The sequence below is a fragment of the Malania oleifera genome, chromosome 5 (genome assembly GCF_029873635.1).
Source record: "Malania oleifera isolate guangnan ecotype guangnan chromosome 5, ASM2987363v1, whole genome shotgun sequence".
Lineage (NCBI taxonomy): Eukaryota > Viridiplantae > Streptophyta > Magnoliopsida > Santalales > Ximeniaceae > Malania > Malania oleifera.
The window spans coordinates 34319345-34332283 of record NC_080421.1 but is presented as its reverse complement, the minus strand read 5'-3'; the positions used below and the strand labels follow the sequence as shown (position 1 = coordinate 34332283).

The window sequence follows — 12939 nt, the reverse complement described above, 5'->3', positions numbered from 1 at the left end:
TACAACAAACTAGAACAATTGCTCAGCAGGAAAAAAGAAAGAAAGAAAAAATGACATGGTACTGTTTATTTTGCATCAATGTTTTGAAAGGTAAAAGCAGAAGGCAATGTCTTGTAACACTTATGAGGTGAGGTGTAAGCCTTAAGGCATTGAGACATCAGCCTTTTGGGAATTTTATTTTTTAGATAAAAGCAGGCAAATAAATCTTGTATGTTTTTATAAATAAAGAAAAATTAATAATATCACAAATAAAATTAAAAATCAAATATCATATGATTTCTACTTGTTAGCCATTATAAGAGTATTAACTTGAATTCAGTAAGTAAATCATGCCCAGAGATATTTATAACATTACAAAATTCAAATTATTTTCATAATCTAATATGCAACTCTCAATTATTTTGGAAAGGGTGAGTTCAAGAGTTTTAGAGATCCACTTAAATTAGGATATTCCTTCTAACAAACATGGGGCTATAATTTTTCTAGTTAAATCTAACCTGAGATTCACACATCCAAATGTGTTTGCTTTATACAAAGAAGGCACAAAGGTGTATCTTTTGTACAAATGCCCAAGGCTTTGGCCTTTTAGTGGTTTGGCATTCTAATTACACCTCAAGGCGTTTTGGGCATGCCTCATATGAGGTGAGCCTCGATGGCATTTTCTGAAAAAATGCATTGCTTTCTATGTATCACTAAACAAAAAATGGAAATAACATAATGCCAAAATTATCTAATGACAGAATCATTATAGAATTTATAGAGTGCAGAACATAATTACTAAATACCGTCAGTTGGTCCAGAACTAAATCTTCAGCATTGCCAAGCTTGGGAAATGATGAGATTCTTTCAAGTATCAGAGAAACAAATGATGGAAGTTCACCCAAGTGCTCTTTAGTATTAATATTCCTTGTCTGAACCAAAGGCACAGTGAAAATCATTTGTCAACAAAAATTAATAGAAAAATGAAAAATCATATCACTGTGATCTCAAAAATTATCTGGAGACAAGAAAACTGCATCATGTCTGAAGAAAAGATTGTGACACAACAATTATAGAAAAATATCTTAAAAAGAAAGAATCTTGAAACAAAAGAAATCCATGAATTTCTTACACTTCTACATCTTCATTGCAGTATCATGCCTTTTGCAACATAAATCAGACAGCATATTAAAGACTTGACAATTTATCACCACTAGACAAAAGAGCCTACAGAAACTAATCCACAGCAAAAAAAAAAAAAAAAAGTAACACTGGTTCAAACATCTAATTTCTAAACTGGAAATCATTCATGCAATTCCACACAGCTAACCTGACCATTGTTTCACTAATTTGTTTGTTTGAACAGGATTTCCTTGCTTAACTATGGTTTCTACACCTAATAACAAGAATAGAGATTCATAATGCACTTACAGGGTTTCTTAAAAATTTTCTGACAAATAAATTTCATAATAAAACAATGATAGATTAGTTAGCTAATATGTTATGTTATGCATATCTGGCACTACAGCAGTTAACTAACAACTACCAAGCACTACCAATTCCCAAGTCTGTATTTTGTCATTTGTGTCCCAAAGAAGGTCCTCATGTTTCTAACTGGTAAAAAACCATGAAATCATGTAATGATAGATTGCTGCAAACTGCAGCAACATATTAAGCCAGAATATCTGTACCATTATTGCAGTTTAACAGATTTTCCTTCATATCATAGAAATGATCATAAAAAAAATTTTAAAAAAAAAAACACACACACACTTTTTAGGCTTGGTGAAAATGACCTGGCTTGTTCCCTTTTTCTTCCTCTTTTGCAGTGTCTTTTTGCATTGCTTTCATTCTTTTCTTTATAATCCCCCCCCCCCCCCCGGTTTTTTTATTTGTTTTTTTTTTGGCGCGGGGGGGGGGGGGGGGGGGGGGGTGGGTGTGGTTAATTTGCATGAAAAGAACATTTGCAGCATATGGTATCTTATGATGTGGATCAAACGGTAAGAATCAACTCAAAAAGAAATTTGTCACTTACTTCATAGCAAAATTCAAACCCATAATGCTGAACTCTTCTTTTTGAAAGACTTTTCCATGGCATATCATCAACTGATGCAAGAAGTTCCTAAAGAGTCCAACCAAAAGGAGCATATGCAAAGGATAAATCTAGAAGCTTCCAGCAATAAATCTCACTAAAATTCCAAAAATCAATAGCAGATTCCTCAGTAAAATTTGGTTCAAATATTGCTCTGAAATGTATATATCTTTTACCATTTCTTCTTCAGCAGTGACAAAGTCATGCAACAGATACAGCCCTGGAATGTTCAACTCAGAAGCCAACAATGATACAGGAACTGAGTCAAAGGCCTGAACCAAAATTACAGGCAGGGTTCATATAGGGGAAAGAACTACAGCAATAAATGTGAAGCAAAATGAATGAATCATAAAAGGGTTTAGACATTGACAATTTTTTGCTCTATATCACATAGAATAAGTAATGTGGCTCAAAGACATCCAACATGTGCATATACACGGCTTTTAGTCACTTTCAAAGGAGTAAATGACAAAGGCCATGGATTTACAAAAACCAAACATCTAAGGGTTTGTTCAGCATCACTTCTGTGTGTTCGGTTTTTTACTTCTGTAAAATGAAAAAACAGATTATGAGAACACATTTATTTATGTAGAGCTCGTTTTCTGTTTCTATTTGAAAAAAAAAAAAAATCAAATCTTGTGGTTTTTAGTTATTTTGGCAACCCGTTGCCAAAATAATTTAATATTCAGAATTAACTTTCGTAAGTTAAACGATTTATTTCATACATAATTCTTAACAAAACTAAAATTAAATGATCATTGAATAAAAAATGTAACTAAAATAAAAATATATAACATTTTCTAAAATCTTGAAAAATAATAATTTTCATGTAAAAATATTTTTTGTTATTTTCAATTGTCATGTAGAATAAGATAGTTCTTGTAGTACTAAAAATGAATTTTGAAGTATATTAATTAAAATAATTATATAATGATTTCTACTTTCGTTATAATATTTTTAAATTTTGGGTATTTTTATTATTTTAGTTATATTTTAATTTTTTTTATTTGATTAAAACAAAAATGAACATTTGTTCAATCAATTTTTTAATTTGTTACAGTTTTCCAGAAATATTGACCAAACAAGTTGCTAGTTTCTGGTTTTTAGCTTATGGGTTTGGTTTTGAATTTTCGTTTATGGTTTTCATTTTCATAATGTTTGACAATACCAAATGGCCCCTAAAATGCAAAATTTGGTCTTAGACTACAATTTCAACATAAGCATTGGTCAACTAGAAGTCATTGTCCACTTATTGAAGTAGGGTACAGAGTGTATGCGTGGAAAATATGGAATGGCAAAAATCTAGATTTTAGCATGCATGGACAACCACAACCCTCAACTAGTCATAATTTAGAAACAAATAACATTTGAGCAAATTATAAGCAAACAAATAGGTTCCACAACCCAAAGTAGTTTGTCAGAAGTTTGAAAAGCCAAGTAGTGATAACTATCCAACTTTTTGCTCACTATTCAGCGATCAAGAAATAAAATATTTGTTGTTTCAAAAGAGTTCAAGGATCACAAGGGGCTGCTAACACATTGCATTGGTGCTTAATAAGCTTCAGCATAACTTTACATCAAAAATTGTTAATTTATGTGACTGATTCAAACTAACAATTGCCAAGCATATCAAAAGCCATTCAAAGAAGAGGATACCAAATCTTCACAGAAGAGTGCGAAAGTATGATGCTTTAATAAGTATGCATCTTGAATGCACCTTGCAAGGTTGCTGAAGTATTGAATAACGTATGTGCAAACAGCGACCTCCAAGTTCTGGGCAAGGGTGTCCATTCAGTGCTTTTAAGGCTGCTTGAGCAGAACTCTCTTCAGTAAAAGAAATGATAACACGAGCACCACTCTCATCAGCAGCGTAGACTCCAGTCACTGGTCCAAAGGAACTAAACACTGACGCAATATCTTCAAAAGAAAGTCCTACAGTTGGGCCACAATTGGCTACATAAAGATTCGGTCTTGGCTCGCCATTCACTCCACCTGGACGCACAAATCTTGGCAAACCCATAAAATTATTCAGCACCGACCTACAATAAGAATATTTATCTCACTTTTGCTTCTAAGTCAAATAATTATCAAATCACTAAAGAAACTCGTTCAAAGATGTTCCCACATATAACAACCATCACTCGGTTGAAACCTAAACATTATATCCTAAGAAGTGCCCCAAATCACCACATAAGTTTGATGCACAATCTGTGCTCAACAGTCCAACCTAAGACATGTGAAGCAAAAATTTTGGTGTTGGCAGTGAATGAATTCTAAAATCAAGCCATTGAAGAAAAAGGGAGTAAAATCATTATTATTAGTATACAATGGTCAGTGAGGATTTAGAGAAGTTATCACGCTTCAATTTTTCCTTACCATTTGCCATAGTGATTGCCATTTTCCTTCATGGCAAATGTATACACTTTCAATTCCAAATCAACCACCCCCCCCCCCCCCCCAAAAAAAAACAAGAAAAGAGTAATTATAAAACAAGAAGAAGAACTTAACAACAGCAACAATAATAGGGCAAAGTCAAAAAAGACACCTAACTGCACACTTGAGTCTTGAGGATTCAAGGCATAAAGAACCTAACATTTCAGAGCAACGTTTAAGTAAGCTGTGCATGTTGCATGTGATCATATGAACAGCATTGAGTTGCATATTTAAATAATTTATGATTCAATTTACAATTTTTTTTTTTTTTTAAATTGATAACTCATTGTCATAATTAAGTTTATAAGCCAAAAGTTCCAACATTCGACATTGTTTAAGGCATTTATATCTATAGCTGAAATAGAGATATGGGACCCAACTCCAACACAACTTAGATAAGGGAATGAGACAAATCCTGAAAAGAGAAAAAAAAAAAAAAAAAATAGAGGATAGGACACAACAAGAATATACAATTAAAATTTTAAATTCATCCAATGTTATACTTAATATTTTTCCTATGTCAATTTATTAGGCATATATAGGGTACAAAAGAGTCAAAAGGTATTAATTTCTAAAAGGATATTTTTCTGACAAATCATTTAACAAATGTGCATTATATAATTTTATAAAATGCACCTATGTTGCATGTGAAATTTTCATTGTTGTTAACAGTAATGCAAGACTTCCCCCATGGATCTGAAGGAAGATACTTTTGCGAGCGGTCATGGCATCACTCATCAACCTTGCTGGAGCCACCAACACCATGGTGCAAGTGGTCATCATTGATGCAAAACATATTGCCCTTCATCAACAAAAACTCCCACTGAATGCCACTATGATTTCACAATTAACACCATACCTAATCCCTCAATCCTTGTGAATGATTGAATCAATATGACAACAAGTCAGTTTCATCATTCCTCTTTCTCCCAGTTCTAATTTAAGTGAAAAAGTGCCTAGGAGCAAGGCACACTCAGGCACTAAGGCTTCCACAATTGGCAGCCTCAGGTGAAGAAACTAGCAAGAGGCATGCACCTATGCACCTATGCTCACATTTTCCTCTTTTTAACGAAATATATAAGAATTACTATTGAAATTTTTGCGTGGGTAATATATATATATATATATATATATATGTGTGTGTGTATATATATATATATGTAAGTATGTATATAAATTCATATTTTCTAAATGAACAATATCAACTCTTTTTACTGTGTATGTGAGTCATGCTTTCAATTTATAAAATATTGAAAATATATATATATATACATATATATTTAATTTACAAACCAAAGTGGGACAAGAGGTTTCATACGCAGAAGCCAATAGTTGTAGTACACAAGTTTGATATGTATGAATTGTTAAACATTATTAAATTGTTACCTATTAACTAACTTTTAATTTCAAATAAAATTGATCCTTTTTTTATTTGGAGGTAACCTCTAGGTCTTTGATTTTTTATTTTTAATATTTAAATTTTAGAAAGTCAAGTAATTATTCATGATATTAGACACTACACTAGTTTTAGGAAATGTTAGAGGACTTTACCTATTTTACATTTTTTTATTCAGGGTGTACTTTTTTTAACATTTGTGCAATTTTATCTTCTTTTTAGTTTTTTTTTTTTTTTTTGGAGAATATTTTTGTTTTTTTTATTTGAAAGGTAAGGATATTTGTTTCAGTAAAATGATTTACAGTTCTGTAAATTTAATATAGCATAAAAAATAGTCCCCCCAAGTGTGGGATTAGAGTGCACACATCATGCACTCCTTATACCCATGATAGCATGGGAACCTTATGCACTAGTTGTTAAAATATAGAAACAAATTTTCAGAACTCTTTTGAGAGCAAAAGCTAGAATAGTTTAAGCAATCAAAATCAACAAAAGGACTTCTAAATTGCCAACCAGGAATTAAAGTACCCTAACGAGCCGAGCTTGTTCAGGGCATTATGCTTGCCTATGACCGCTTGTCTCATGCATTTGAGATGAGTTTCTATCATGTAAATACTAGTGTAGGGTTATTTTTCAGAAATAGTTTTCCCCTAAGCTAAAAAAGGGAGTATGACTCCTCGGTCATGTTGATGTTTCCTAGTGCTAGAGTCAGAATAGCATAGAAAACTCTTTAAGGAAGGGTTAGAGTTCATCAACTTTTAAAACTCACTAGCTATTGTCAACGTGTTTAGCCTACTTGTCTCCCTCTTTAGACACACATTGTTAACAAAAGTGTTGATAATGAATTACGTTGCTTCAATGTTTTACTGCTTTAGTGTCACTGCTTTCGTAAGTTGCTTATTGCTTCCGCTTATATCTGTTTGAATGACAATGAAAGTATTTTGTTGGTGAATTGTGGTAAACACTAGGCTGGCTAGTTAAACAAACGGGTTTTAGCTAGTGCCACACGGTCAATTCACAAAGGTGTGAAATATTCGGCCCATCACAACTGATATTAGAGCTTGGTTAGTTTCTATATGAATTCAGTTGCCTTCATTGTGGGATTAATAAAGCTTTGGTAAATGGCCATACCGACTAATGTCCAAAGAATTGAGATGCTGGAAGCACAGCTGAGACGACTGCCAACAATGCGGCCATAGAGTGGCCTAACTGACGGAGCGTGTTGATGAATTGAAGGGATCACAAAAGCATCAACAAAGTTCGATGGTGGAAATGTCAAAGGACTTTCACCACACTATGGAGACCTTGCAAGCTCAGATAGCTAATATGGCTGCAAAGATGAATGTGATGGTTCTTGCTATGGGAAACTTTAACACCCCGAGGTTTAGTAAGACTAAGGTACCAGAACCCAAGATGTATGAGGGTACCCATGATGCCAAGGAGTTGAAGAACTTCTTGTTTGATATGGAGCAGTTTCGCGCTTTGAGGATCGACTCATGATAGGTGAAAGTGGATACTGCGACTATGTACTTGGTTAGTGACGCCAAACTATGGTGGCGTACTAAGTATAGTGAAATTAAGAATGAACGTTGTGTAGTGGATTGTTGAGCAAACTTGAAGAGAGAGCTCAAGGCCTAATTTTTTCCTGAGAATGTTGAGTATAATGCTAGGAAGTAGCTGAGAGACCTCAAGAATACTGGGTCAATTAGGGAATACGTAAAACAATTTTCTACTTTGATGTTGAATATCAGGGACATGTCAGAAAAGGATAAGTTGTTCTATTTTCTTGAGGGGTTGAAACCGTGGGCAAGAGCAGAGTTTCATAGGCAAAGAGTTCAAGACTTGTCTACCGCACAAGCTGCTGCGGAACGCTTGACTAACTACGCTGGTAATAATACCGCTTTGTCCAAAGAGAGTGGCGGAGGTGGAAACAGCCAAAAGTATTTCAAGAAGGGCAAACCCAAAAGTTGGGGAGCCGATTATAATGCATCAACTTCAAAAGAAGCTTCATCGTCTTGAGGGATCAACACAACCACTGGAAAGGGTAGAATTAGAATTTCATGCTACTTGTGTCGAGACCCTCACAGCGTTGTTGAGTGCCCTCACAAGGCATTACTTAATGCCTTACAAGCTTCCACTGCGGAGCGGGTAGTGGAAAGTGATGGGGAAGAGGAGGATACCCCAAGGATGAGTGCAATGCGGTTGGTGAACGCATTGGAAAAGCAGGAGAAAGCACGGAAAGTTACACAAGCAAAAGAATTGATATTTGTGGAATTGAGGATCAATGGGAAGAGTACCCATGCTATGGTGGATACCGGGGCTACCTATAATTTTGTTTCACAGGCAGAAGTAAGGAGACTCAACTTATCCTTGGAGAAGGATTTAGGAAGCATGAAAGCGGTGAATTTTGTAGCCTAGCCTAATCCGAGAGTAGCCAAGCAAGTGACTATGAAGCTTGGGCAGTGGGCAGGTTATGCAAATTTTGCAGCAGTGCTATTAGATGACTTCCAAGTTATTTTAGGGATGGAATTCCAGAGGGAGACTAAGGTAGTGCCAATGCCTTTTGTTGGTTCCTTGTGTCTGATGGGAGATCACCCTTGCATGGTGCAAGTCGTTGCAAAGAAAGGAGACGATGAGAATTTCCTTTCATCCATACAACTCAAAAGGGAATTGAGAAGGGGTGAGCAAACATATCTAGCCACGGCGGTAGTAGAGGAAGAAGGAGGCCAAGAGTTGGTGCCTACGACCATCCATGCTATGTTGGATGAGTATAAGGAGGCGATGTCGGATAAGTTGCCTCACAACTTGCCTCCACGACGGGGTGTGGAGCATGAGATCGAGTTGTTGCCAAGAGTGAAATCACCTGCTAAGAGGCCATATCGGATGGCGCCTCCAGAGCTAGCAGAGTTGAGAAAACAACTTAATGATTTGTTGGAAGCAAGATATATTTGCCCTTCCAAAACATCGTTCAGAGCACCGGTGTTGTTTCAAAGGAAACATGATGGGGGCATGCTAATGTGTCTAGACTACCGCGCGCTCAACAAGGTGGTAGTGCGCAACAAGTATCCTATTCCGTTGATTGTCGATCTGTTTGATCAACCGAGTCATACTAAGTACTTCACTAAACTCGACTTGAGGTCAAGCTACTATCAGGTGAGAATTGCTGATGGGGATAAGCCGAAGACAAATTGTGTGATAAGTATAGGGCATATGAATTCTTGGTGATGTCATTCGGGTTGATGAATGCGCCTGCAACATTCTATACCTTGATGAACTAGGTATTTCGTTAGTACCTTGACAAGTTTGTCATGGTGTACTTGAATGATATTGTTGTCTACAGTTCCACTCTAGAGGCACATAAAGAGCGTTTATGGAAGGTGTTCGACAAGATGAAGAAAGAGAAGTGCTTTTTCGCTCAACGGAGCATCAAATTCCTTGGTCATGTGATTAAGCAAGGTTATATCAAGATGAATATGGAGAAGGTGAGAGCGATTCAAGAATGGAAGATCCCAATGACAGTGAAGGAGCTACATTCCTTTCTTGGTCTCGCCAACTATTACAAGAAGTTCGTAGAGGGGTACTCACAGAGAACTGCTCCTATGACAGAACTACTGAAGAAGGGTCAAGGGTGGAATTGGACAAAGAAGTGTCAGGGAGCCTTTGATGACTTGAAGGATGACATGATGAGAGATCCGGTACTTGCTCTTTCAGACATCATGAAACCCTTCGAGGTACAAACAGATGCATCAGACTAAGCCCTTAGAGGAGTCTTGTAACAAGAGGGACATCCTTGTTGCGTATAAGAGTCGTAAGATTAGTAAAGCGGAACGGAAGTACACAGCTCAAGAGAAGGAGATGTTAGCGGTGATTCATTGTCTCCACATGTGGCGACATTACTTACTTGGTGTGGTGAAAACAAATAACTCGGGTGTTAGCCACTTTTTCACACAGCCGAAGTTGACACCCAAGCAAGGCCGGTGGCAAGAATTCTTGGCAGAATTTGATTTTTCATTTGAGCATAAGGCGAGACGCTTGAACCAAGTTGTTGATGCACTGAGTACAAAGGCCAAGCTAGCGGCCTTGCAGATAGTAACACACTTGACTATGAGTATCGTTACCACGACGATGCATGAGCGCATCAAAGAGAATTTAGCCAAAGATTTAGTTGCACAGAACCTCATGAAGTTGACCGAAGGCGGGAAAGCATGTTAGTTCTGAATGGGAGACGGATTACTGATGACCTATGGTAGCCGACTCTTTGTGCCACGAGTTGGAGATCTGAGAAAGACACTGTTGAGAGAGTGTTATGATAACATGTGGGTCGGACATCCAAGATGACAGCGCACTATGGCATTATTGAAGTAGAGCTATTATTGGCCACATATGTCTGATAATGTGGTTGATTATACTCGAACTTGTCTCACTTACCAACAAGACAAGGTCGAACGGAAGAAGATTACAGAGCTGCTAGAGCCCCTACCAATACCATCCAGACCATGGGAAAGTGTCTCAATGGACTTCATCACCAACATGCCTAAAATGGTAGATGCAGGGTCTATACTTATGGTTATAGATAGGTTTTTGAAGTATGGTACATTTATACCTGCACCAAAGTACCGTTCGATAGACGAGACAACACAATTATTCTTTAAGAATATTGTGAAGTATTGGGGTGTTCCCCAAGATATTGTCAATGATCGAGACTCAAGATTCACCGGCAACTTCTGGACAAAACTTTTCAGAATCCTCAGTTCACATCTTGATATCTTTTCGAGCTACCCTCCACAAACAAATGGATAGACAGAGAAATTCAATAGGCTACTAGAAGAGTACTTGGGCCATTTCGTCAATGACAATCAGAAGAATTAGGTGCAACTACTTGATGTGACTCAATTCCAATTCAATGCCCAAAAGAGCTCAATAACCAACAAGAGCCCTTTTGAGCTTGTTAAAAGCCAGTAGCCGTTGTTACCTCACATAGTGGACGAGCCGTACAGAGGAAAGAGTCCCAGAGCGTACATCTTCACCAAAGAATGGAGATAGAATACATAGATTGCCTAAGCCTACCTAGAGAAAGCTTCTAAGCAGATGAAGAAGTGGGCAGATCAAGGGAGAAGACTGCAGCACTTCAATGTAGGTGACTTGGTGCTTGTTAAGCTCAATCCTAAACAAATCAAGTCACTATGGGGACGAGATAGGAGAATAGTTCGTAATTATGAAGGACCAATCCCCATCTTGACCAAATTCAGGAAGACTTCTTAAAAAATTGACCCTCCGACTTGGATGAAAGTGCGTCTTTTGTTTAACGTTAGCTGCCTCAAGCCGTTCAATGATGGCATCAAAGATCTAAGCCGAAGTCAGTTAACCAAAGCAGAATTGAAGACAGTGCAACCCGAAAAACGAGAAGTTGAAGACATCCTTGCAGACAGAGAGTGTACATCCCTAAGGAAAAAACGGTGGGAGTTATTAGTGATGTGGAAAGGTCGTTGCACAAAGAAATCAGTTGGGTTTTCACGGAAGACATGCAATCGTCCGTAGACAAAGTTAAAGTGTACCTAGCGTCAAAGTCTATGAGGACGTAAACCGCATATGTGGGGGAGCATCACGAGTCGAGCTTGTTCAAGACATTATGCTTGCCTATGACCGCTTATCTCATGTGCTTGGGATAAATTTCTATCATGTAAATACTAGTGTAGGGTTATTTTTCAGAGATAATTTTTCTCTAAGCTAAAAGGGGGAGTATGACTCCTCGGTCATATTGACGTTTCCTAGTGTTAGAGTGAGAATAGCATAGAAAACTTTTTAAAAGAGGGTGAGTATTCATTAACATGTAAAACTCACTAGCTATTGTCAACGTGTTTAGCCTACTTGCCTTCCTCGCTAAATACACATTGTTAACGGAAGTGTTGATAATGAATTATGTTATTTCAATATTTCATAAGTTGTTTATTACTTTCGCTTATATCTGCTTGAATGACAATGAAAGTGTTTTGTTGGTGAACTGTGCTAAAAGTTAGGCTAGCTAGTTAAACAAGAGGGCTTTAACTAGCGCACAATCCATTCACATTCGGCCGGTGACACTAAGCATAGAATACTATTACCAATTGGGTCTTCAGAGTTCAACTGCTTTTGACAAAATCATCGGATCAAAGACAATAAATCCGGCCAAAGCCCACAAATTCACGGACGGATGCACGCAGTCATAAAATATAGATATGCAAACCGATGGCTCTCAGCGGGTCAGCGACTAAAAAACTACATTTTGGGTCCGAGCTGGGCATTATAGAACACGGATATGGAAATTCGAAGTTCAAAGAAATTGAATACAGCGTTAGCGCAAATTTACATAAAGGCAAAAATCTGAAAGAGCATGTGTGTTTTGTTTTTCATTCACCGGGTCTACTCCAGAGAGAGAGAGAGAGAGAGACTCACCGGGGTGCAGAAGGTGCGTGTAGGTAAAGGATCTTCGGAAGAATAGCCGATCCAAGAATGCCTCGAGGAAAGACGGACTCGCGCACGCAGGTGTAGCCGTCGAAAAATAAAGAAGCAAAATTTAGGAGAGTGGAGGATCGATAAAAAAGTCACCCGAAATTACAAACACCTACAGCTCCACACCCTAACAAACAATAAATTATCTCTAATGTTTCGAAGCATCAGCATGGAATATTGAAGCCCGATTTAGTTTTGAAAAATAATTTTAATTTTTAAAATTATTTTAATAAATTATAAAAGAATAGTTATATTTTATTTTTACAATAATTGTATGAACTTGTTAAAATATTTTTATTTTTTATTTCTATTTTTAAAAATAATTACAAAAATTTCACTTGAAATTTTAAACTTTAGTTTGTATAGATTATGCATATAATTTCTTCTAAATATAAGCAAATATAAATTCAAGTTTAAAAAATTCATAATTTCAAATATTATCTTACATAAAATTTGAAAAATTAGGAAACAAGTTGTTTTTTTTTTTTTGTAATAATGTTAAAATTTAAAAATAAAAAATAAAAAATTATTTTACACAATTAGATAGACT

At 36.4% G+C, this 12939-nt stretch overlaps 1 protein-coding gene across 8 annotated transcripts in view; it reads right to left on the bottom strand.

Annotated features, from left to right (window-relative positions):
* LOC131155048 (alkylated DNA repair protein ALKBH8 homolog) overlaps positions 1-12529 on the bottom strand; it is a 41430-nt gene extending 28901 nt beyond the window's left edge. For 4 of the 8 annotated variants that reach the window (XM_058107953.1, XM_058107949.1, XM_058107951.1 and 1 more), the window contains exons 1-5: positions 12333-12529; positions 3789-4110; positions 2248-2343; positions 2015-2101; positions 786-911 (exon numbers count right to left, since the gene is read on the bottom strand). In XM_058107953.1, the coding sequence (XP_057963936.1) occupies positions 786-911; positions 2015-2101; positions 2248-2343; positions 3789-4091 (612 nt within the window). In that variant the 5' untranslated portion in view covers positions 4092-4110; positions 12333-12529. The remainder of the gene's footprint in view (positions 1-785; positions 912-2014; positions 2102-2247; positions 2344-3788; positions 4111-12332) is intronic. The other 4 variants (XM_058107955.1, XM_058107954.1, XM_058107957.1 and 1 more) reach the window with 2 other exon arrangements.
* Between the last annotated feature and the right edge of the window lie 410 nt (positions 12530-12939).